General features: G+C 38.7%; 2 protein-coding genes across 2 annotated transcripts; both read right to left on the bottom strand.

Moving 5' to 3' along the window:
* Positions 1–1,584: 1,584 nt before the first annotated feature.
* LOC108990392 (putative receptor protein kinase ZmPK1) lies at positions 1,585–9,953 on the bottom strand. The gene is made up of 2 exons (XM_018964340.2): positions 7,741–9,953; positions 1,585–2,183 (listed from the first exon to the last, which is right to left on the bottom strand). The coding sequence occupies exons 1-2, from the start codon at positions 9,728–9,730 to the stop codon at positions 1,762–1,764; spliced, it is 2,412 nt and encodes an 803-aa protein (XP_018819885.1). The 5' UTR covers positions 9,731–9,953; the 3' UTR covers positions 1,585–1,761.
* An 11,922-nt stretch (positions 9,954–21,875) lies between these two features.
* LOC108990410 (putative receptor protein kinase ZmPK1) lies at positions 21,876–24,465 on the bottom strand. The gene has a single exon (XM_018964375.2). It carries the CDS (start codon positions 24,427–24,429, stop codon positions 22,021–22,023), a length of 2,409 nt encoding a protein of 802 aa, XP_018819920.1. The 5' UTR covers positions 24,430–24,465; the 3' UTR covers positions 21,876–22,020.
* Positions 24,466–27,401: the final 2,936 nt, after the last annotated feature.

Here is a 27,401-nt window from a genome sequence, read left to right as displayed (position 1 = left end):
AAATGTCTTAATGAACTAAATTTATATACACACAGAACAACAAAAGGCATCCTGCTCTGTCTGTGTGTGTGTGTGTGTTGAGGGAAAGAATATCCGGCCAAATGGTTCTTCTTATGCGGTCCAGGCCAGCTAGAATGGAGACAAAGGGGAGATCTCAGCCGGAATAGAGAGATATGGTCTATTTGTCTCGGGCAGAATGGGGAAATGATTTGGTATGGGGAGGCTGAGGCAACAAGGGGATATGATTTGATCTGGGGAGGTTAGGACGACAGATTTAGCCTCGGCGAAAAGCAGAGCTTGAGTTCTTGTGCTCTGCTACTCTGGTATGTCCCAGGTTGGAGCAGGGACATTTTGTTGTTCATTTTAAAAAAAGTGGAGTCATAGTAGAACAACTCTTTACAAAAGGAGAAAAGGAGGGGTTTTAGTTATAATTGAGGGCATTTGTTTTTCTTAATAGAAATATCCAAGCCACTTGCTCCATGGATCTAGGCTCTTCAGTATGGCAGTTATCTTCCTATATATCAGAGTATATACAAGATGAAGTGGGATTTGTGGTATGATGAACAAAATGAATTGTATTCCCTATCTGTCAATTTTTGTATTATCATATTCAGATCAATAGATTTTATATTTAAAATTCTAGTGAAAATTTGTTGAAAGACCTAGTTTTGAACATGTCTTTAAATTAATTTAGCCGAATCTATTGATATGTCATTCTTTATAGCGACAAAAAGGACATACTAAATGGAGGATGATGTCGTAGGTTCTAATTTTATGTGCCAATATCTCTTTAAACTAGATAATGAGGGAGGGACGGTGGACCTCAGTGGCGATTAATTTATTTTTCGAACGATAGAAGTCTATCGTAGGCATTTAGAGCGAAGAAAAAAAAATAAAACCATTGATTGCTGTTGCTTGAGAGTGTTGGAGTTCAAAGAGCTGATTTATTTTATTAAAAATGAGTATGGGACGTCATTATTTTGATTAATAAACTCTAACCAAGAATATCATTTATATCAATCTTTTTTTCTAGGTCTAGCTAATTTTCTGTTTCTTTTCTTCTGGGTATTGGGTAGCAGAAAATCGATCGAGTCTTTATTTATGTATATGACGTACATACCTGCCGGTGAATTTAGGAGTGACAATTCGTGTTTGTGGGTTATGTTCATATCGTGTCAAATCATAAACATTTAACTAAATGGATCAATGTAGTTAAGTTAAATGAGTCAGATTTTTAAATACTAATAGTACCTATTTAAATAACGGGTCATATCCTATCATATGTTTTGACTCGTTTAATAATTAATTATAAATGAGTCAAGATCGATATGATGCGATTCATTTCAATCCGTTTCATGTAATTGGATTGAACTAACCTTTATAAATAAAAGTTAAAAGCTTATATTTATTAGTAGCAACAATGTCTCAAAAAAAAAAATATTACCTAATAAAAAAAATATCAATATTTTTCATGTTTTAACTAAAAATAAAACCAATATTACAAATTAACAATAACAAATATAAGTATAGGTTCAACATAACAACATAAAGCATATTTAGAGATACCAATATTACAATCCAACAATGACTAAATTATAATTTTGAATCAAAATTTAAACAGATTATTTCGGATTAAGTGGGTTGAGCCTTTTATTATTCATGTCTTAATGGTTCAACCCGTTTTGATCTCAACCCGTTCATATCAAACCTAAACTTGCTAATTTCATATTTTGTTCATGTTAAGTTTAGAGTCGTGTCACCCTAACTATCATTTTCTTGGGCCAAAAGCATCTCAACGGCTTCTCTCATGCTGGGTCTAGCATCTTTTTCTTCCTCTGCACATTGCAGAGCAACCCCAATCAGAGTTTCCATCTTTTGTACGTCATATTTGCCTTTCAACCTTGGGTCTATGATATCTTCAAGCCAGGACTCAGTTAAAGCCGCCCCATTCTTCTTTTCCCTCACCCACGAAACAAGCCTTTTGTGCTGTGGCTGCTCTCCACTGTCTATGTCATGCACACCCTTTGCTGCATCTTTTCCGGTCACCATCTCCAACACAACAATCCCGTAGCTATAAACATCTACTTTAGAGGTGATGGGCAGATTGAATACCCACTCCGGAGCCATGTATCCTCGGGTTCCTCTCATCCTCGAGAAATTCGGATTGTTGGCTTCTCCTCTGCTTTGTGTTGTACCAAAACCATCCAGAAACACACTCAAACACAAGATAGAGACAATATGTAAGTGGTTCGGCAACTTGCCTACATCCACTGTAACGGAAACAATATATTTCGAAATTTCTTCAAAATATACAAACTCTAACAAAACTATCTCTACACTGCATTCTTTGGATTTCCACACACATTTCGTTTACAACTGATCTCCTTTTATAGGAGAAAGCTCAGGGGACAAACTAATCTACAGCCACCACTATTGACAATTTGAGACACTTGTTGGGAGATATTTCTGATATTTTGGAGACACCATAAATGCTTGAGGACAAGCTTAATTTATGGTGCAGCTTTACAAGACAATTTCACATTCATATTCACACATTGGGTTGATATTTAACAATCACCCCCTCCACCCATGTGTGTCATATTTAAAGCTGCTGCAAACTGATGCTTCCTTCAAATGATTTCACCCCCTCGTTAAAATACTCATTATATCTGCCATGAGAGATTTCCGCTATCAAATGCGCCCTAAGGCACCAATGCACCTGAAGGTGCTCAGCAGTGTGAGATATTGATTAATTCCAAACAGTGTTGGAATTTGATCCCTGTGACGACTTTCGTCAACATATCTGCTGGATTGTCTTCAGTGCCAATCTTCTGAAGTAGAATGTCCCCTTCATCTAATATCTCACGTATGAAGTGAAAGCGGACATCTATATGCTTTGTTCGAGAATGATACACTTGGTTCTTGGCCAGATGAATTGCACTCTGACTGTCACAGTAAACGGTAACCTCTTGCTGTTTAAAGCCCAAATCTGTTACCAGTCCTTGTAACCAAATGGCTTCTTTCACGGCTTCTGTTACAGCCATGTATTCAGCCTCTGTTGAGGATAGTGCAATTGTAGACTGCAAGATAGATCGCCAACTAACTGGTCCTCCAGCCATAGTGAACACATATCCAGTTGTCGATCGTCGTTTGTCAAGATCACCAGCATAGTCTGAGTCAACATATCCAGTTACTAGACTATCTTCATTCTTCTCAAACTTTAAACCAAGATCTACGGTCCCTAGAATGTACCGTAGAATCCATTTAGCCGCATGCCAATGTGTCTTTCCAGGATTATGCATATATCGGCTAACTAAACTGACGGCCTGAGAGATATCAGGTCGTGTACACACCATGGCATACATTAAGCTTCCTACAACACTTGCATACGGGACATTCTTCATATAGTCCCGCTCTTCATCACTTTTAGGAGACTGCAATGCACTAAGTTTGAAATATGGGGCCATTGGAGTACTTACAGGTTTCGTCTTCAAGTTCATGTTGAAACGTTGTAGTACTCTCTCAAGATACTGCTTCTGAGTGAGGTGAACTGTGCTTTTCACCCTATCTCTATTAATCTCCATCCCCAATATTCTTCGTGCTTCTCCTAGATCTTTCATTTCAAATTCTTGACTCAATTGAGTTTTCAATCGATCTATCTCCACATTGCTTTTACATGCAATCAACATGTCATCTACATATAAAAGCAAATATATGAAAGATCCATTTGCAAGTTGTTTGAAATACACACAGTGATCGTATTGGCAACGAGTGTATTTCAAGTCAATCATGAAGTGGTCGAAGCGTTTGTACCACTGCCGAGGTGACTGCTTCAACCCATAGAGAGATTTCTTCAGTTTGCAAACCCATTTTTCTTTACCAGCTTCTTTAAAACCTTCTGGTTGGGACATATAAATCTCCTCCTCCAGATCACCATGTAAGAAAGCTGTCTTTACGTCAAGCTGGGCTAACTCAAGATCATGTTGTGCAACCAAAGCTAGCAATATCCGAATGGATGAGTGTTTTACAACAGGAGAGAATACTTCACTATAGTCAATTCCCTCTATCTGAGCGTAGCCCTTGGCTACCAATCTAGCTTTGAATCGCACACCACTTTTAGCAGCTTGATCATCTTTCTGATTAAAAACCCACTTGCAACCAATTGACTTCTTTCCATTTGGAAGCGGCACAAGCTCCCATGTCTGGTTCTTATGAAGAGACTGCATCTCCTCGCTCATTGCACTTTTCCATTCAGCCTGTTCACTAGACTGTATGGATTCTTTGTAAGTGGTTGGGATTTGATCTCCTTCAGCTGGCAGTGCATACGTCACAAAGTCTGCAAAACGTGCTGGTAAACGTGTCTCTCTTCTCGGCCTGTTTGTTGCAATCGATTCAGGTTGGCTTGGAGATATAGTGACTGGGCTATCAACTTCAAGTTGTCCATGCTCTCCATTAGCGACTCCTGATTCTTTTGGCGTAATAAACTTCACCTTCTGTGACTCACAAGATACTTCGCTATCATGGCTGCCTTCATGGGAGTCTTTATGCTCATGTGACTTGAGCATCTCAGACTCGTTGAATGTAACATCTCTACTGATTATTACCTTCTTTGACTCTATGCACCAGAGTCTATACCCTTTTACACCAATACTAAAGCCTAAGAATTTTGCTTTCTTAGCTCTAGGATCAAGCTTACTTTCTTTAGCATGATAGTAAGCTGGGCATCCAAAAATATGTAAAGAGTCATAATCAGTAGCATGTGTACCTTTCCACATTTCAATGGGTGTCTTCCCGCCATTGGCAGCTGTGGGTAATCGGTTGATGAGGTGGCATGCATACGTCACAGCTTCAGCCCAAAATTGTTTACTGAATCCAGCATCCAGTAACATGCACCGTACTTTCTCTAGTAAAGTACGATTCATTCGTTCTGCCACACCGTTTTGTTGCGGTGTTCCTCGTACAGTGAAGTGTCTTACAATTCCCTCTTTTCGGCATACTTCCATGAAGGGGTCTAGAGTGTATTCACCTCCATTATCAGATCTAAGCCTTTTGATCTTCCTCCCGGTTTGAGTCTCGATCATTTTCTTCCAATCAAGGAAGATCTTCAACACTTCATCTTTATGCTTCATCGTGTACACCCATACACGACGAGAATAATCATCAACAAATGTTACAAACCAATGTTTACCTCCCAAAGATGCATTTTTGGTAGGTCCCCAAACATCGGAGTGCACATAGTCAAGTATCCCCTGTGTACTATGAACTGCGGTTCCGAACTTGATCCGCGTCTGCTTCCCTAATACACAGTTTTCACAGAAAGACAATTTTCCAGTCTTGGCACCTTTGAGTAAACCTTGCTTTACAAGTGTTTGCAAAGCTTTTTCTCCGGCGTGTCCCATACGTATGTGCCAAAGTCTGGTGGTGTCATCATCAGTCTCATCTAGCTTCTCACAGACTGTGGAAGCTCTTCCACTAACAGTACTTCCTTGCAAGAAATACAGATTTCCTCGCTTTAAGCCCTTCATAGTCACCTGAATTCCCATTACCACCTTGAGAATTCCATCTTCTATGGTGATTCTGAATCCCTTTGAATCCAGAGTTCCAAGTGAGATAAGATTCTTCCGCAAGTCTGGAACGTATCGAACTTCTGTTAATGTCCTGACAGTTCCATCATGCAGCTTCAGGCGGATGCTACCTATTCCCTGAGTCTTACAAGCATTATTGTTGCCCATAAGTACTGCTCCATCACTCTTTGTGAAGTCAGTAAACCAGTCCCGATTGGGACACATGTGATAGGTACACCCAGAATCCATTATCCATTCATCAGAATGACAAATGAATGATAGACCTGTCAAGGCAAGATCTGCATCTTCATCTCTGTTGGCGACATTGGCTGTGGAGGGTTGGATCTTCTGTTGCCCCTTTAGCTTGGGACAATCCTTCTTCCAATGCCCCTTTTTGTGACAGAAGGCACATTCATCTTTGGCGAGTCCTTTTCCGACTGATGAATCACGTGATGTGGCCCGTGTTCTCGATTGAGAATCCTTCTTCTTTCCTGGATACTTCGACTTTGGTCTCCCTCTTGCTATAAAGGCTTCATTTGATGTATTTAGCTGTACCTCCTTATCTTTTCTACGGTACTCATTATTTATCAAAACACTAGATACATCGTTAAAACTAATCTTTTCCTTCCCATACAAAAGTGTTGTAATCAAATGCTCATATGTATCAGGCAAGGAATTTAATAAAAGTAAAGCCTTGTCTTCATCTTGGATTTCTACATCCAAGTTTTGCAAATCAGCAAGTATATGATTGAAACTATTGAAATGATCTGACATAGACATACCTTCTCGAAATTGGAACCTGAAGAGCTTCTTCTTCAAGTATAAGCGACTCTCAATACTTTTTGTCAAGTATTTTTCTTCCAATTTCCGCCAAAGTTCACTTGCTTTTGTCTCTCTCATGACAAAATACTTTTGATCTTTGGCAAGGCACAAACGGATTGTACCACAAGCTTGTCGGTTAAGCTTGTCCCAATCCCTTTCCGTCATGTCCTCCGATTTATCCTCTAGCGTAATATCCAACTCTTGTTGGATCAAAACGTCCATGACTTCACATTGCCACATACCAAAGTTATTAGTTCCATCGAACTTCTCAACTTCAAATTTGGCATTTGACACCATGGATCTACGTCCAGAGCTACTAGCATTTCCAGAGTTCCTATCACCTGTAATTTCTCCTTCTGATTCCATCTGAAAAATTACTTACTTCTGTAAAATGAATTTCAAAATTTCAACCGTACGGATGAGTCCGGAATGATCCAAATAGTTGGAAACCACTATTGGATCGTTGAAATCGGACTCCGAATGGCCAAAAAACAAGCTAAAAACAGATCTGAAATTTTGAACGGTCCAGATCGAACCGGAACAGCAGGTGGAGCGCGTGGAGCGCGTGGCGAGAGTGGGGGCGCGTGTGGAGCGTGTAACTCACGCGTCGTCTTCCTCTGGAGCGCGTGGGGGCGCGTGAGAGCGTGTAACTCACGCGTCTTCAACCTCTGGTGCGAGTGGAGGCGCGTGGGCGCGTGTGATTCACTCGTCTTCAACCTCTGGCGCGAGTGGGGGCGCGTGGGCGCGTGTGAAGCACTCGTCTTCAACCTCTGGACGAGCGTTGGCGCGTGAATCGCACCTTCCGACCTTCTAGGAGCGCGTGTAAGCTTCTCCGGCCTCCGTTTTTTATTCCGTTTGCGGCAGCGTGTTCGTCTTCTCAAGACGAACCTCCTGGTGTGATCAAAAGTTGATTTGGATCAACTTAAATTTTCTGGATAGCACAAAACCGAAGCTCTGATACCAATTGTTGTACCAAAACCATCCAGAAACACACTCAAACACAAGATAGAGACAATATGTAAGTGGTTCGGCAACTTGCCTACATCCACTGTAACGGAAACAATATATTTCGAAATTTCTTCAAAATATACAAACTCTAACAAAACTATCTCTACACTGCATTCTTTGGATTTCCACACTCTCATTTCGTTTACAACTGATCTCCTTTTATAGGAGAAAGCTCAGGGGACAAACTAATCTACAGCCACCACTATTGACAATTTGAGACACTTGTTGGGAGATATTTCTGATATTTTGGAGACACCATAAATGCTTGAGGACAAGCTTAATTTATGGTGCAGCTTTACAAGACAATTTCACATTCATATTCACACATTGGGTTGATATTTAACACTTTGTAGTTTGGACAGGCCAAAATCTGCAACCTTTGGTTGATAATTAGAGTCTAGGAATATGTTTTCAGGTTTTACATCGCAGTGTAAAACCCACTCCAGGCACTCTTCATGCAAATAAGATAGGCCTTTTGCAGTGCCCAAAGCAATTTCAAACCTTTTCTTCCAGTCAAGTGAATTGGAAGAGAGGTTATCTGCCAATGAACCATTCTCCATGTACTCGGACACCAAAAGTCGCTGCTTTCCCTCAGCACAGTAACCCCACATTTCTATCAAGTTCATGTGGTTAATCCTACCAATGATGTTCACTTCTGCTAGAAATACTTCTTCTCCTTGGTTGGCTTCGTAGAGTTGCTTGATTGCTGCAACTCGATTGTCCGCCAACACCCCTTTGTACACAATCCCTCCTGCGCCTCTTCCAATCTCCTCAGTAAAACCCTTTGTGGCCTTCTTTAGCTCCGAATATGTAAATTTTCTGAATCCAGTGATGGCAAGAAGATAGCCTTGCTTGTCTGCACGAGAACTTTTGGGAGTTCTAATCAAGATACACCACACCAAAAAGATACCCACAATTTCTAGTCCTCCTAATCCACATACAAACCAGAGCATGAATTTCACGGTCCCGTTTACCCGGTTTTTTAAGTATACTCTTTCCAGTAGCAGGGGACCTTCACTGGAACAATTTAAACCGATGTTTTCTGCAAGATTGGCGTTCGAGAGGAGATTTGGGAGATTTGTTTTGGGCACTCTCAGATAGAAGCTTCCTTCAAAAGAAGGCCAACGATGTCCATTCATCAATAGAGTCTTGGGGAAACAACTTGAATGCGTAGCTTCCAGGGAAAAGGAGTATTGGAATCCTTTGCACTCGGGCAATTCCAAGCATAACTGCTTGCATTCAGCAAGTGTATAATTGTGGTAGCTATCATAATCGAAACCATAGAACTCAAGATGGGATAGCTGCATAAGATCAAACTTGTTTTTCCCAAAAGAGAGATCAAATTCGGGTTCACAACCTTGAGACCAATCCGTATGATTTATCATCTTATATCCTCGAAGGCATGAGCACTTTCTGCCATTATCAGGAACATAGCTGCATATACTGTTAGCCCCACAAACACCATGAATAATACAAGGTACCTGCCAGGCCTGCCATGAAACAACCCACATCTCGCCCTCCTCGTCCCAACTGTACAATCGAAGATTACCATCGGAATCAAGTGTCAATCTTCTATGGAGGAATTTCCCATAGTCAGTTGACGAAACTGTAAATTTATCGGAAGAACTAAAGTTCCCGTAGGAATCAAGCACTGCGATTCTGCTACTATTGTACACGAACCTTTTGGCTTGCTCGCGCGTAAGCCATGGCGCGGGCCAGTAAGGACTGGAAATGTTAGCCCGATCATAAAGAAGGCAGAGGACGTTATCATTAACGAAAAGAAGCTTGTAGAAGCCAGAAGAATAGTTGCTCTGGCTTCTAGAGGAGACAAGCATTGTATTTCTAGTTAGTAATTGCTGGGGAAGCAAGGTATCTGTTGGAAAGTCGAAGCTTTCCCATAAACTTTCACCACCCAAAGTTCGTAGAACAAGATTACCAGTATCGTAAAGATGTAATTCTAAAGACGATATTGAAACAGTGTTTGTCTCCCAGATGGTGAACTTACCGGCGTCGGTTAAGATGAGATTCCCATTTCTGAGCAGGGAGAGCTTCGATTTCATTCCGTTAACCGGTTGGTCTCGGTTGGCCATCCAGACAACGGTGCGGTCCTGACTCCTTGAGGTTCGGGAGGCGAACCATATGGCAAAGCAATAAGCATTGTCACCGACGGGGTAAAAGCCCGCGGAGAACACTCCTTTCGGCGAAGTCAAAACATCTTCCGGGTTCTCGCTGGAGAGAGACAAACCTTTGCTCAAAGTGCGATTTGTGGATGTCGCCGGAGCAAACAATGCCGAGAAGAGGACGAACAAGATCAGAGTGCCCATGAAGTACTTCATGGAATGATAGCTCCAAAGGAGAGGCGGCGTAGGAAAGATACGCAGCGCATGCAGGAGCGAGAATGGCCTTTAACCTTTACTTCTTGCTCCTTGTGTTTTAAGTCGTATTTGGCTGGCTAAGCAAGTCAATGCGGTGGACAAGTCGACGGAAGCATTGAAAGGGACGCAAATCCAGACGTTACGAGCACCGGAAAAACTGACCGGATCGATAGGTGATGTAGAAGATGTAAATACATGTATCTATAATAAGTGATTTGTTGACACATCAAACTTACAAATAGCATAATATTTTTAAAACTAATTACTAGGAAAAAAAAGTAGAATACAAGGTAAAGCTTGTAGTTGTAGTTGCTGTATGACAAAACTTCAATCAAATCGGTCCCCACAACTCCCACCTTGTTAGAAAGGAAGTGTAGTCAAGAGAATAAGAACCACTAGCAGTACTGGCTATAACTAATGATGGTTCAGTTGATGGAAACAATAATGCAATCTTAAGTTGTAAAAATATTAGAATTATGTAAAAATATTATTTTTTTAATCTGAAACCTCATATTTTTTTAATAAGAGTGTGCAGAACTTGCACACGTTAAGATTAGGCTGTATCTAACATTATTCAAACTATTAAACAGACTCTCAACCATTCTGTTTGCCCATTTCAATGATTTTAATGCAATGATATATGCTCAAAACTACTGCATTAAATGAGATACACTCCAGACTTCGAACTGAAGACTTCTGGTACATGCCCGCCCGCTCCTTTCAAACAGCGTCTGAGGTCTCCTGATAGCTTCATTCATATTTGTGTATTAGATAGCTCATCCTGATCTGCCAGATGAACAATTCCTGCGGTTGCCTCTACATCCACACATTTTAGAGGGCTGATAACGACCTTAGCACAAACATTTGCCTCAGCAGCAGTAGCCTTACCCAATACAAAAAATCAAAGTAAAGAAATCCTGACATATATCTCCCTTAATACTAACTGTGGATTTACACTATTTCAAACTCAATATGCAAGCTGCCATATGGATAAAACTGCAATAGATAATTTATCCAAGAACTCAAGAAATAGTAAACTATTGAGCCAATACATATTTTCCCTAGAACAGGTCAAAATAGCACATCCTGTTTTTCACTTCCTGATTATTAGTATACAATAAAGTACACCAAAATTAGGTACATGCCATATATATGTCGGTATGATCTTGTAACACCCCGTATTTTAGTGTATTTTTAATTTAAAAATTTATTCTCTTATTTTAAAATTGGTTGGATTTTTTAGTGGGTTTATTTTTATAATTTTTAATTTTGTGAAAATTATTTTGAAGTGCTTTCTTATAATTGATTATTGTAATACATTTAAATTATTTTTTTTCATATTTAATTAACTTATTGTTGGGTTTAATTATTTATTTTCATTTTAATCACTACGTTTGAATTATTTTATTTTACTTGTTGTTTTGAAATCGTTTGTGTTGGATCATTTTTGTGACCCAAGATGTGGGGATTGAACCTCATTTCTTTTCCTATTTTTTTTTCCTCTTCTCTTCTTTCTTCCTGGTTCTCCCGCGCGCCCCCCTCCCTCTCTCTCCATCCGTTCCTTCATCCACCCAGCCCTGCCGCCCGACCCACCGTCCTCCCCAGCCACCGGCGACCACCCCCTATAATCTCAGCCCCAACTGCGCCGCCTTTAGCTCCCACGCGCATTACCAAGCTGCAGCACTCCTTGCGCCGTTGCCCCGCCGTCGCGCCACCTCCGACCACCATCTTCTCACCACATCATCCTCGACCTCCTAGCAACTCAATGGACTCAACCCCACCTCCGATCTGTCACCAGTGAAGCCCCACTATCAACATTTCTGTTTTGGATATTTTAGCCTTCGACCGCCCTCTACGCCGCCACCCACGGCCAACCACCACCACCACTAGCTTCACCGACATCCCTAAGCCCTACCCTATCAATCTCGGGTCTTCGTTTACACCCGTTCAAAAGTGAGTTTTTGAGACCCACGGCCACAGTACATTTGGCACTGTTTTCTTACTGCGTTGCCGCTTCTAGCACCTCCATGATCTTTCAAAAATTATATTATAGTATTGTAAGTATTTTTTCCAAAGAACTTTTGAGATTTAAATGTATTTCTGCGCTAATTCATATTTACTGTGAATTTGTTGGTTATGTCGGGCTGAGTTCGATGAGTAAGGGGGGTCGGTTGGATTTGATAATGGAGTTGTTTGTGTGAGATTGGTTTATGCTATGAAATTTGTTGGCTGTTTCGGGTTTAAATATTGGTGTTTTGAGTTTGACGTTGGTCATGGTGAATATTGGTGAGTTTTAGGAAGTGATGATATATTTTGGGATTATGTGGGTTGTAAGTTTTGAGATATTAAAATAGGTTATTTTAGAAGTTTAGGCTTAGATATCGAAATCCGTGATTGATTGAAAACTTACAGAAATTATGTTATTATTTTTATAAGTGACGATTTATATTCGACTCGATATTTTTGAGGAAAATTCTGAAAAGCTAAGTTGTCCAGGTAAACGGGGTTCCTATGCTAGGCTTTACACGAATTATTGAGACTGAGGTTGATTTTCTGAAAACTTTGCATATTTTTGTGATGAAATGAGAACTTGGGAAAAACAAAACCAACCTCGATCGTTTTTTTGCATACTCATGGAATCTGTGTGGAAAAGGAAAAATATGTTCTGACGTGCATTGTGTAGACATGAGCTAAATTCTATCATGTGGTTTCTGAAATCTGAAAAAGGGAGTAATATTGAGAATATGAAAAACTGTGCATTTATTTAGAAAGATGTTATGGCTTTCAATGACAGTGTGTGTAAACTGTCTGATTCTGTTTTGGTACTCTGTATTATTTTGATATAACATCTGAAAACCTTTGGCATGGTGTACTGGTATTTATATCTGACTCTGTCTCTGCTCTGCTCTGTTATGCTCTGCTCTGTTTGGGTTGGTACCAACTTCTCTGTCTCTGAGTGCACCCATTTTGAAAATAAAGTGGTTTTATTGTGGTCTTTCTTGTGTGCACACTCGGGGCTCTTAGAAGAATAAAGAAAAGATTTCACCTCTGTCTCTGCCTGGTTTGGCCACCGGGGTTAGCATAACCCTACCACGGGGGTGAAATATGGTCTCTGCTCCGTTTGATGCTCTGTTTTGATCTGATGATGATACTCAGTTTATGTTATGCCAAAGTATTATGGGTTTTACGTGTCTTAAAACCATAGCTCTGTTACTTTTGAAAATATGTTCTACTCTGCATGATAACTCTGGAAAATGTTTTGTTCTGCATGCTATACTTTGTAAATGCTCATGTTTGCACGCTAGCATATGTCCTCTGCTTATTGAGTTGTTGATAACTCACCCCCTATCTTCATAATATTTTTCAGATGATGTGGAGAGTCCAACTGGGGACCTGGATTAGATTGGTGAGCATGATTAAGCTGAGGAGAGGATGTTAGAAGAAGGAATTCTGATGTCTTTTAGCTTTAATGTATTTTAGATTTAATTATATCTTGAGCTTGGATTTAGTAAGACTTATGAAATTATTAGTTTGGTTTGTTATGACTACTGGGAGATTGTGGACTCCTTAGTTTAGTTTGTTGCAGTAATGATTTCGTGGAATTTTCAATGTGGTTATTTAGAGTACATGAGATTGAGTTTTGCTAATAAAGTTTTAGAGTTTTATTTTAGTCGTGTTGGGAAACATGTTCTTAAGTGACATGTAGTGATTCTCCAGGCAAACCGGGTTTGGGGCGTTACAGATCCATATGAGACAAAGGATTTTAACTAGTGTAAAGACCAAATCAGAACATATCATACTCAAAATATATTAACAAGAAATATAAATTATCAGGCCTCAGTTCTAGCTCTAGCCCATTTCCAACTTCATCGTTTGGTTTTCTATCTCAAAAGTGAACAACAAATCAATAGTTCACACTATTCAAAAAATAATTGCTAACATAAATCTCCCTAAAATCCTATGCTCATTTACAAGAGATCAATTCAGACCATATGGTAAATTTCCAAGTAACAAAAAGCTATTACAAGGTGACTAACACCATTTGAGCAACTTTCAGACCACGTGTTTAGCCAATGTAGTATCCTATGAGCAACTTTCCCATTTGTCCAACCATCACTCCAGTAATACTTTATCACATAAAGCCTACTGTACCACAATGAATATGCATGACAGCTCCAATATATAAGCTTTGGAACTAATCCTAACCCAAACAGTACATTAATCATCTTTATATTCCATAAAAGCACCATCAGTAAGCATACCAAGTTATGGTGCACAATCCTCATTTTAAATTGAAAGAAATAATTACTCAAGTTCATGACATTTTAATTCAAGCATCGTTTCAAATGCCTCTTGGTTCTACTCGAAAAGATATAAAGATGTAAAATTTTCATATTAAGAACAAAATTATAAAAATGCAACCAGCCAAGAATGGACTGATATCTTCTCTTTACATCGGTGACTTTTACTAATCTCAAGTAATTATTCTTGGTATACAATAGTCAACAAAAAAATGCTGATATTATAAACAGGCTATCTTTTTTTATCGCAAGTTCCATATAACAACATCATGAGCTATGAACTTAAGTAATAAACACTTGTTATCTGAAAGTAACATATACCATCACTGGATCTTTAGCTTCTTTCCAGTGATATTTGGTGTATTCTGTTGGTGGTTGCCATTTCAATTTCAACTGTAACGAAACAGTTGCATTCCATCACAGAACAGGAGTATGCTGGAACCCTTGTGAATGCAGCTCCCTTAATGCTCAAAATGTATCCCTGCAAAAACAAATTAAAAGTCTACTCTAAAGACTCAGGTAATGAATATGAAGAGCCCTACAAGCCAGACTTATCATTGTCCTACTCGAAGATACTCACTGACTCTTGTGAAAACCATTACCTGATGCATACCATCACCAAACCTTTGTAGCTACTTCCATGAAGATAATGCATTATATATTCCCAACAAAAAAATATACTGATATAACCACCTGCCACCCTTTCTATCAAAATACCCCGAACCTGCCCACACTACCCATTAGACCATTGGCATTTAACACACTGCCATGTCCATAGGGGGAACACAAAATACAAAAATTCCAAACACTCTAAAAAACTTGCCACCAACAGGAGATGCCTAAGCATCTCCTTGAGTCTCTCATTGAAACTCCCTACTTGACTCCAACTATGACGATATCATGTTCAGTTGTTTGTCATGCTCAGAAAACTGTTTTCGCAGAGCAGCCATATCACCAAAAAGTGATTCTAGTTGAGTCTTGTAAATGCCTGCACAATTATTGTTCCTTTCATTCTCCTCGGCCATACATATAAATGCCTTGTTCTTTTGTAGCGAAGGGGAAGGCTCATGAATGACTGAATGGCCCAGCCCTTGTGCATAGCCTGATCTAAACCCTAGAATCTCTTTGAAAACAGAGGCAACAACTTCATCAATATCCTTTTCTAAGTCTTTCTCATTCAACCTCTCTACCATAAGATTCTAAAATTTCACAAAGAAAAATATCATTTGAAAACCTGTCAGTCATGATTAATGATGGATTAAATAATTGAAAATCATCTTTGGATTAGCTAACTCACATAATTTTGTTCAGATGCTGCATTGATGAATTTCCCCTTCTCCCTTGATTAATTTGTTTCTTTGTAAAATGCAATCATATTCAGTGCCTCCTCACTCTTCAATTTAAATTTTTGTTTGGTTTGGCTCAAACTCAACTTTAATCAAAACACATAACCTATATTGCACACTAGATGTCTTACCTTCTCTTCCAAAAGCATAACAAAGGATTTCCTCCCACCTGTATGTTTCACCTTCTATTTTCCTATTGTTGGTCATGTTTCACCGAGACTACTCCTTAAATAATTCGAAATAAATCATGTCATGCACTTCCACTTATTGTACCACTGTGGATTGTAATACCAACACTTCTTCTAAAGCATTTGGAAAGATATCCACGACATGTATTGTTATCACTTGCCAATTTAAGGGTACACAAATACAGACTGTGCCGGTTTGTCTTTAAATAGAATATCATTGGATCAATGCCATAATATATATTTATATATATATATATATATATACACAGACATATATGTGTGTGTGTATTCTCCCACTTGAGGGAAAGTGGTAAAATAAGTTTATTTTAGATAAAGCTTACAGTATTGGAGTTATAAGATTTGGTTAGAGGTTCTCATGTATAGCTTGTTGATAGGGTCCTCTTGAGAATTTTCAATGTCACAATGCCATAACAATCCTCCTATAAAACCAACAGGTCTAGGCTAGGTTGGAAGTGCAAAAGACTATTATCAATCATTTCAAATGAAAACATATATAATCTTTTTTTGATGAAAAATTGAAAACATCTTATCTATTAGATGTTGTCTAGCGTTAATGGCTAGCATAATAATCTCTTGAAGTAGAACAAATGCCACATTTCAAAGGGAAGCCATCAAATTAGTATTCTCAACTTATTATTGAACTAGTCATTTTCAAGCGATTTCAGGTTGTATGATTTCAGGCGCTATCCCAGGCATATCTTCGTGGCTTAATGCCATGTTTAGGGAGGAGTTGATGCATGGTGTTTCGAGCTTCAAACGTCATTTTGCTACTAATTATCTTTTTGGCGTTTTGTTGTTCAGGGTGAAGAGTAACAAGCTCCAGTGGTCCGATCGGTTCAACCTTCCAGAGTTCCTACTCATCTCGAACTTTGTTGTTGACCTCTGGAGAGCTCGCAGTAAAGCATTGGTATCCTCCGTTTGATGCATTGCTCTGTGCACATATGAATGGCCTCCTTCCATTGCGACCTTCTCACTCTCCCGTACTTGGCTCTCTGTCTGGTTTGCTTCCATGTCTTCGGTAGCTTTGGCAAGTTCCTGAGGTTTCTAGAATGGGTTATCTTAGGCGCACGAGGTACACGCAAGATCTATAACGATCCCACATACGACGCCACTGTTAAAATCGTGTTTCTCACACTTTTGGGCCAATCTCCGATAACTCAAGTCTTCGATAACGTGCTTGCAAAAGATGGAGAGAAGTGCACCTTGGTGAGAGCGGCCTTGGGGCTGAGTAACCTCTAATGCCAAAGTTAGTTAATATTTTAAAAGTTTGTAAATAAGTAAAAGATCTAGGAATCAGAGAGCTTTTGGTACTTGGAGTCGACTATTTATTGTAACGCCCCGGTCCCGTACTGGTCGGAGAGTTGCTTCCTAACACTTAAATTCACATTTCAACAATATAAAAACTAGACTCCAAATTCCCAATATCATATAGAAAATTCGATTCAAACCACTATACTTAAATCATCTCATCCAAAGCCTCAAAATCTTGACCCTCAGCTAAACCATCAAAATATCTGAAAAATATTGTAAAGATAAGGGGTGAGTTATCAACAACTCAGTAAGCAGAGAGCATATACTAGTATGTAAACATAAACATTTATAAAGTTCGATATGCTGAACAAAACATTTACTTTCAGAATGCAGAAACAACATATTTATTTTCAGAACGCATAAACAAAACTTGGTACAAAATATCAAAACGAAATTTTCAGAAAAATAAACTTGTTCCCAAAAAGAAAATCCTTTGGCATATCCAAGCTGAAAACATTATATTCATATTATTTCATAGCATCACATTGGGACAAATACCATGTTTAATTCCCGTGGTAGGGTTATAAACCACCATTATACCCGTGGCTGGGCCGTATACCATATTTCACCCCCGTGGTAAGGTTATAAACCACCATTATACTCATGGTTGGGCTGTATTTCATGTTTCACTCCTATGGTAGGGTTATAAACCACCATTATACCCGTGGTTGGGCCGTATACCATGTTTCAACCCCGTGGTAGGGTTATAAACCACCATTATATCTGTGGCTGAACCTTAATAGAAACAGAACGGAACATCATCGAAACCATATCACATTCAAATACAGAATCAGAACTTCATACCAAGGTTTTCAGATAACACATCATATCAAAACAAAATACTGAATAGCTTCAGATCATTTCACATGTTTGAAATAAACAGAATCCAAAATATCTTCATTTGTTCATAGCAAAAAGTTTTAGATTTTCATATTCGCTCTTTTTGCATAGTTCAGAAACAGAATGCACAAAATTAGTTCATGTCTACACTATTCATGATAGAAAATATTTTCCCTTATATAGAATTTATGCATATGCAGAACAAACATTTGAGGTCATTTTATATTTCTTTTCAAACAAATATGTATATGTTCAAAGTCAACCTTATTTCATTTCTTTTATGCAAAACTAGAATACGAACCCTGCTTACTTGGACTTCTTAGCTTTCCAAGAAATTCTCCACAACAGTATTGGACAATTGTCAATTGTCACCTATAAAAATTCATGTAACTTAAATAAATCTTCAATGAACAGATAATCTCATATTACTAAAGTACCCATTTTAATTCCTTGAAAACCGAAAATTTCTTTTAATTCTAAAATACCATCATTTCCCAAAAGCATCAATATTCACTAGATTTCTCCAACTAAAATATTAAATTACAACTTATTTACTATTGAAAACAACCTATAAAATTTAATACTATATAATATAATTATATCAAGATATTTTAAATTAAACAACAAATTTATTTAATAAAATAAACTAGATCATACAAGTATGTATAAATAAATTACATAGGTACGGTTTACTTCTGAAAATAAGTTTTTTTTAAAAAATCATTACTTAATAACAATTTAAAATAACTTGAGTAATTTCTGTAAACAAAACATAAAAGTTTCAAGACTATTACGAAATAAAACAGAACCTATTTAAAAATTATTAAACCTAATCTCATTAACAAAACCCCACTCCGAAAAGAAATCAGTACGTAAACAGCCATGATCTAAGATAAACCCAGCCCAAATGATTTTTACAAAGCAACGTACGTTTCTGGAGAAAGAATCAAAACCAGAAAACAGCTTGACATCGGGAGGAAAATATTTTTACTGAGAGAGAGCGAGACGCACGACAGAGCAGGGGTTGGGCGGAGGTCGAATGTGTCGGTGCGGCGACAGGTCGTGATGCTATGTGGGTTTGATGGGGTCAGCGGTGAAGAGTGGTTTTCATGGCGTTATGGCGTGAGGTAGCGTGCAGTGTATGTGTAATGGTTGCTAGAGGGCTTCACGGTGGTTTAAACGTGTTCTAGTGTGGTGCAACCACAGTGCATCACAATGGATGGGCTGAAGGTGGCTTTGGGCGGTAGTGTAAACATGATGGAACTCGAAAGGAGGGTGGCAGTGATGTGGTGGTAAAACTGCGGCTCACGGCGGGGGAAATGCAGTGCTCTGTTTCAGTGTATAAAAACAGAGTGCTTCACGTCCAAGCTTATCGGTGCTGGTCATGGAGGTGCAGGGCAGAGCAGTGGAGGTTTAAAGTGTGGCTCGGTGGCTTTCGACGTGCGTGGGAGAGTACCTCGGCATGCTGGTCAGTGTCGCTAGATGCTGTGCATGCAGCTTGGCAGTGGAAGTTGTCCCACAGTGGTGCAAGGCAGCGACAAAGGCTGGTAGCTTGAGGGGGGACTTTCGTGACTTACGGCAATAGGGAAAAACCAGAGAGGTAATATGAGAGAGGAAGCATTTACAAGGTGCAGTGTGTTGAGATTCTCAACTTGAGAAACCAAAATGCCTGGCATTGAGCGCACGGGAAAGGAAAAAAAAAACAAAAGATGAAGGTAGTTGCGTGCATGGGGGTAGCGGTTACCATGAAGTTATCGTGCTTGACGCGGAGAACTTCTTGTATGTGGGGAGAAACAGACGAGTGAGAAGAGAAACGGTGGGATAAAAAAAAATAATAATTAAAAAATATATATACACAAATATATTGATTGTGAGCTCAGTGCTACACTCGGTGTTACATTTATACTGTGGTCTAGGAGAGGCTGCAAATAGTCTTTTTTTTCCATAAAGTCTACACCTTCTTTTTCTGTTTTTGCTGTCAGACCTTCTTCAATACGGTGTGGCTCTACGTCGGCTCGATAAATGTGGCGTGTAACTTAGCAACAGTATCATTAATGTGAAGTGGTTCCTTGACTCCACATTTAGCTCAAATGAGCCGTTGATGGTTTGATGCCGATGGATCGAGAGCGTACTGCATTTCTCACCGTATTCTGTGGAGGTCTATGGGTTCTACTTTTTATCTTCACGTGTTGCGCTCTCTCTCGTTAAAGAATACCTTGCCAAATGGTTTTTTTAGGCGGTTGGCATGGGGAGGTTGGGGCGACAAGGGGATATGATTTGATCTAGGGTGGTAAGGTAACATATTTAGCCTTGGTGGAAAGCAGAGCTCGAGTTCTTCTACTCTCTTACTCTGGTATGTCTCAGGTGGGACCACGGACATTTTGTTGTTCATTTTAAAAAAAGTAGACTCATAGTAGAACAACTCTTTACAAAAGGAGAAAAGTAGGGATTTTAGCTATAATTTAGGCTAATTGTTCTTCTTAATAGAAATATCCAAGCTTCTTGTTCTATGGATCTAGGCTCTTCAGTATGGTAGTTATCTTCCTATATATGATCTTCCTTCGGTTCCTTGTGAAAGGGTATATACAAGATGAAGTGGGATTTGAAGCTTGATGAGCAAAATAAATTGTATTCACCATCTGTCAATTTTTGTATTATCAGATTCAGATTAATAGATATTATATTTACAATTCTGGTGAAAATCTGTAGAAAGACTTGGGTTTTGAACATGTCTTTGAATTAATTTAGCCAAATCTATTGATATGTCATTATTTATACTGATAAAAAGGACATGCTAAATGGAGGATGATGTCGTCGGTTCTAATTTTTATGTGCCAATATCTCTTTAAAATATCTAAATGAGGATGGTGGATTCACTCTTCACGGTTTGTTGGATATATGCTTATTATTTTATAGTATTAAAACAATTTTGATACAGTACCACACTTTATTTCATCCTATTAGGTAAAGTGCGACACTTTTATCACAATTGAATTATCTTTTATCTTATAATAGTTAGATAAAAATAGAACGAGAGTGTAATTTATATATAGAATTTTCATTTCTAATTTATATATATCGAACGGGAAGATTCAAACCATTTTGAGCCATCTCACTAGCCATAATAACATTGAAGTCAGTATCATAGGGTGTGAATTTTGGGCAGTTCACAAAACTTGAATGCAAAAGAAAGCAGGTTTTGCTTATGGCTTTTATGAATCCTTCACAGCTCACACCACTAGTAGTCCGTATTAAGGCCTGTTTGAGGTTGTGATAGAAGTTTTAAAAAGTGTTTAAAAGCTCTTTAATAGAAAAATTAGATTGTTTGTGTATTACATATTAAAACACTTTTAATCTAAAATAAGCTAAAAATGTATGTTTGATAATTTTTCTCAAACGTACTTTTTCAGATAATGCAAAACGTAATTTGAATTTAAAAAAAAAAAAACTGACAATTGACGAAAATACCATACAATTTCAAGATAACTATAACTTTCAAATATTCAAGAATATGATCATAATCTTTAAAAATTTAAATAATCGTCATTTCTACCTTAGAGAGCACACTTTTAATTTATTTTTAAACAATCGTAACGTGTTTGAAAGTGCTTTAAACATATAGTTACTTAATAGTAAATAAAGTTTTAATAGTAGAACTTATTATTTAAATTATAAGTTATATCTCTCACCACAATTCCAAATATGCATTTAGACTTATCTACGTCCTAGGTCTAAAATGAAATTTCCCAAGACTAAAAAATCAACTAAATTTAGAGAAAAAAATACAAATAAAAAAAATCTCAAAGAAAAACATCAACTTGGGGAAAAAAAAAATGGTGGCAACCATGCTAGCCATCACTTTATTTCTCTAACCTACAGAGCAAACTGAGGCGTACACCCCTTCTTCCTACGCATTTATTACAAATGTCAGCTCAAGCCTCATTCCTTGGCCTAAGTCGAAAAGAATAGACTAATGACAAATACGAACATAAGGCTAACATAACAACATAAGTATATTGAGAAATATCAATATTACAATCCAACAATGACAAAATTATAATTTTAAAATAAAATTTAAATTAATTATTTGAGAGTTGATTTCAAATTAAGCAGATTGATCCGTTTATTAATAATGTCTTAATGGTTCAATCAATTTTGATCTGAATCCGTTCGTATCAAATCCAAATTCGCTAATTCCGTACCTTATTCGAATTGGGTTCAGAGTCGGGTTACATATTTCCACCCTAACGATCATTTTCTTGGTCCAAAAGCATCTCAACGACTTCTCTCAGGCTGGGCCTTGCATCTTTTTCTTCCTCTGCACATTGCAGAGCAACCCCAATCAGAGTTTCCATCTTTCGTACGTCATATTTGCCTCTCAACCTTGGGTCTATGATCTCTTCAAGCCAGGACTCAGTTAAAGCCGCCCTATTCTTCTTTTCCCTCACCCACGAAACAAGCCTTTTGTGCTGTGGTTGCTCTCCACTGTCTGTGTCATGGACACCCTTTGCTGCATCTTTTCCGGTCACCATCTCCAACACAACAATCCCGTAGCTATAAACATCTACTTTAGAGGTGATGGGCAGATTGAATACCCACTCCGGAGCCATGTATCCGCGGGTTCCTCTCATCCTCGAGAAACTTGGATTGTTGGCTTCTCCTCTGCTTTGTAGCTTGGACAGGCCAAAATCTGCAACCTTTGGTTGATAATTAGAGTCTAGGAATATGTTTTCAGGTTTTACATCGCAGTGTAAAACCCACTCCAAGCACTCTTCATGCAAATAAGATAGGCCTTTTGCAGTGCCCAAAGCAATTTCAAACCTTTTCTTCCAGTCAAGTGAATTGGAAGAGAGGTTGTCCGCCAATGAACCATTCTCCATGTACTCGGACACCAAAAGCCGCTGCTTTCCCTCAGCACAGTAACCCCACATTTCTATCAAGTTCATGTGGTTAAGCCTACCAATGATGTTCACTTCTGCTAGAAATACTTCTTCTCCTTGGTTGGCTTCGTAGAGTCGCTTGATTGCTGCAACACGATTGTCCGCCAACACCCCTTTGTACACAATCCCTCCTGCACCTCTTCCAATCTCCTCAGTAAAACCCTTTGTGGCCTTCTTTAGCTCCGAATAAGTAAATTTTCTGAATCCAGTGATGGCAAGAAGATAGTCTTGTTTGTCTGCACGAGAACTTTTGGGAGTTCTAATCAAGATACACCACACCAAAAAGATACCCACAATTTCTAGTCCTCCTAATCCACATACAAACCAGAGCATGAATTTCACGGTCCCGTTTTCCCGATTTTTTAAGTATACTCTTTCCAGTAGCAGGGGACCTTCATTGGAACAATTTAAACTGATGCTTTCTGCAAAATTGGCGTTCGAGAGGAGATTTGGGAGATTTGTTTTGGGAACTCTCAGATAGATGGTTCCATCAGAAGAAGGCAAACGATGTCCATTCATCAATAGAGTCTTGGGGTAACAACTTGAATGTGTATCTTCCGTGGAAAAGGTGTATTGGAATGCTTTGCACTCGGGCAATTCCAAGCATAACTGCTTGCATTCAGCAAGTGTATAATTGTGGTAGCTACCATAATCAAAACCATAGAAATCAAGATGGGATATCTGCAAAAAATCAAACTTGTTTTTCCGAAAAGAGAGATCAAATTCGGGTTCACACCCTTGAGACCAATCGGTTTGATTTATCATCTTATACCCTCGGAGGCACGAGCACTTTCTGCCAATATCAGGAACATAGCTGCATATACTGTTAGCCCCACAAAGACCATGAATAATACAAGGTGTGTGCCAGGCCTGCCATGAAACAACCCACATCTCACCCTCCTCGTCCCAACTGTACAATCGAAGATTACCATCGTAATCAAGTGTCAATCTTCTATGTAGCAATTGCCCATAGTCAGTTGACGAAACTGTAAATTTATCAGAAGAACTAAAGTTCCCGAAGGAATCAAGCACTGCGATTCTGCTACTATTGTACACGAACCTATTGGCTTGCCCGCGCGTAAGCCATGGTGCAGGCCAGTAAGGACTGGAAATGTTAGCCCGATCATAAAGAAGGCAGAGGACGTTATCATTATCGAAAAGAAGCTTGTAGAAGCCAGAAGAATAGTTGCTCTGGCTTCTCGAGGAGACAAGCATTGTATTTCTAGTTAGTAATTGTTGGGGAAGCATGGTATCTGTTGGAAAGTCGAAGCTTTCCCACAAACTTTCACCACCCAAAGTTCGTAGAACAAGATTACCAGTATCATAAAGATGTAATTCTAAAGACGATATTGAAACAGTGTTTGTCTCCCAGACGGTGAACTTACCGGCGTCGGTTAAGATAAGATTACCATTTCTGAGCAGGGAGAGCTTCGATTTCCTTCCGTTAACCGGTTGGTCTCGGTTGGCCATCCAGACAACGGTGCGGTCCTGACTCCTTGAGGTTCGGGAGGCGTACCATATGGCAAAGCAATAAGCATTGTCACCGACGGGGTAAAAGCCCGCGGAGAACACTCCTTTCGGAGAAGTCAAAACATCTTCCGGGTTCTCGCTGGAGAGAGACAAACCTTTGCTCAAAGTGCGATTTGTGGATGTAGCCGGAGCAAACAATGCCGAGAAGAGGATGAACAAGATAAGAGTGCCCATGAACTTCATGGAATGAAAGCTCAAAAGGAGAGGCGGCGTAGGAAAGATACGCAGAGACGCATGCAGTATCGAGAATGGCCTTTACCCTTTATAACTTCTTGCTCTATGTGTTTTAACTTTGAAGTCGTATTTGGGTGGCTAAGCGATATTTGGGTGGCTAAGCAAGTCAATGCTTACCCACCCGGCGGGGCTGTAAGAGCACCGGAAAAATTGACCGGATGGATATGTGATTTAGAAGATATAAATACATGTATCTATAATAAGTGATGTGTTGACACGTCAAACTTATAAATAGCATAATATTTTTAAAAATAATTACTAGAAAAAAAAAAAAAAAAGTAGAATACAAGATAAAGCTTGGAGTTGTTGTATGACAAAACTTCAATGAAATCGGCCCCCACAACACCCTCCTTGTTAGAATGGCAGTGTAGTCAAGAGGATATGAACCATGGCACTGGCGATAACTAATAATTAATGATGACTCAGTTGGTGCTACCTGCAATCTTAAGCTCTTTTAAAAAAGTAATATTATTTTTTTTAATGAAAGTGCGCAACACCTGCATGTACGTTAAAACTAAAACTGTATTCAACCATTAAAGAAACTCTCAACCACACTGTTGATGGTTGTGTTGGGAGGCTTGTTAGCAGCCAAAGGACAAGCGTCTTACATGAAAAGTGCAGAACTCTACAGGAGAAAACAAGGAAGAAGCTGAGAGACTGACTTGAAGAGTTTGCCGTTTCAACGATTTTAATGCAATGATATATGCTCAAAATTAGAGCATTAAAAGAGAAAGACTCCAGACTTCGAACTACGTTGCCACAAAAACCGCACCTATAGTTCGAAAACTACAATGCCACAAATTACATTTCGCACAAAAACAGCCCCACTTCGAAAATTACATTGCAACAAGAAAAATCACTACAAGAATGAGATTGGTGGGAAAAATCATCTTTTTTGTGAGAAAAACACTGTTGCCAGTTCCCACAAAGAAACTTTGTGGAAGGCTCGTGTGATATAAGTCGCCGTAAAAAGTAGTATATCGCACGAAATGTCTAACTCGTGGGAAATACATGGATTTCTAAGTCGACAGAATTTGGTGGGTATTAGTATTATCCACCAATAACATTGGTGAGAAAACTGTTAATACTCGCTGTGGATTTACAATATTTCAAACTCAATCATGTATATGGTAAAATCCTCCAGCAAGCCATATTAAATTATCAGGCCTCGGTTCTAGCTCTAGCCCATTTTCCAACTTCATTGTTTGGTTTTCTATCTCAAAAGTGAACAACAAATCAATAGTTCACACTATTCAAAACACATTTGCTGACATAAATCTCCAAAAAATCCTATGCTCATTTACAAGAGATCAATTCAGACTATATGGTAAATTCCCAAGTAACAAAAAACTATTACAAGGTGACTAACACCATTTGAATAGAATCAGACCACATGTTTAGCCAATGCAGTATCCTATGAGCAACTTTCCCATATGTCCAACCATCACTCCAGTAATACTTTATCACATAAAGCCTACTGTACCACAATGAATATGCATGACAGCTCCAATATATATATAAGCTTTGGAACCAATCCTAACCCAAACAGTACATTAATCATCTTTATATTCCATAAAAGCACCATCAGTAAGCATACCAACTTATGGTGCACAATCCTCATTTTAAATTGAAAGAAATAAGTTCATGAAATTTTAATTCAAGCATCATTTCAAACGCCTCTTGGTTCTACTCGAAAAGATATAAAGATGTAAAATTTTCATATTAAGAACAAAATTATAAAAATGCAACCAGCCAAGTGTTTTTAACAAAAAGGGACTGATATCTTCTCTTTACATCAGCGACTTTTATTAATCCCAGATAATTATTCTTGGTATACAGCAGTCAACAAAAAAATGCTGATATTATAAACAGGCTATCTTTTTTTATCACAAGTTCCATATAACAACATCATGAGCTATGAACTTAAGTAATAAACACTAGTTATCTGAAAGTAACATATACCATCATTGGATCTTTAGCTTCTATCCAATAATATTTGGTGTATTCTGTTGGCGGTTGCCATTTCAATTTCAACTGTAACGAGACAGTTGCCTTCCATCACAGAACTGGAGTATGCTGGAACCCTTGTGAATGCAGCTCCCTTAATGCTCAAAATATATCCCTGCAAAAACAAATTATAAGTCGACTCTGAAGACTTAGGTAATGAATATGAAGAGCCCTACAAGCCAAACTTATCATTGTCCTACTCGAAGATACTCACTGACTCTTGTGAAAACCATTACCTGATGCATACCATCACCAAACCTTTGTAGCTACTTCCATGAAGATAGTGCGTTATATATTCCCAACAAAAAATATACTGATATAACCACCTGCCACCCTTTCTATCAAAATACCCCCAACCTGCCCACACTACCCATCAGACCATTGGCATTTAACACACTGCCATGTCCATAGGGGGAACACAAAATACAAAAATTCCCAACACTCTAAAAAACTTGCCACCAACAAGAGATGCCTAAGCATCTCCTTGAGTCTCTCATTGAAACTCCCTACTTGACTCCAACTATGACGATATCATGTTCAGTTGTTTGTCATGCTCAAAAAACTGTTTTCGTAGAGCAGGCATATCACCCAAAAGTGACTCTAGTTGAGTCTTGTAAATGTCTGCACAATTCTTGTTCCTATCATTCTCCTCGGCCATACATATAAATGTCTTGTTCTTTTGTAGCGAAGGGGAGGGCTCAAGAATGACTGAATGGCCCAACCCTTGTGCATAGCCTGATCTGAACCCTAGAACCACTTTGAAAACAGAGGCAGCAGCTTCATCAATATCCTCTTCTGAGTCTTTCTCATTCAACCTCTCTACCATAAGATTCTGAAATTTCACAAAGAAAAATATCATTTGAAAACCTGTCAGTCATGATTAATGATGGATTAAATAATTGAAAATCATCTTT

Source organism: Juglans regia, chromosome 15 (assembly GCF_001411555.2).
Source record: "Juglans regia cultivar Chandler chromosome 15, Walnut 2.0, whole genome shotgun sequence".
Taxonomy (NCBI): domain Eukaryota; kingdom Viridiplantae; phylum Streptophyta; class Magnoliopsida; order Fagales; family Juglandaceae; genus Juglans; species Juglans regia.
Note: the sequence above shows the minus strand (reverse complement) of the source record. Positions and strands in the feature narration are given on the sequence as shown.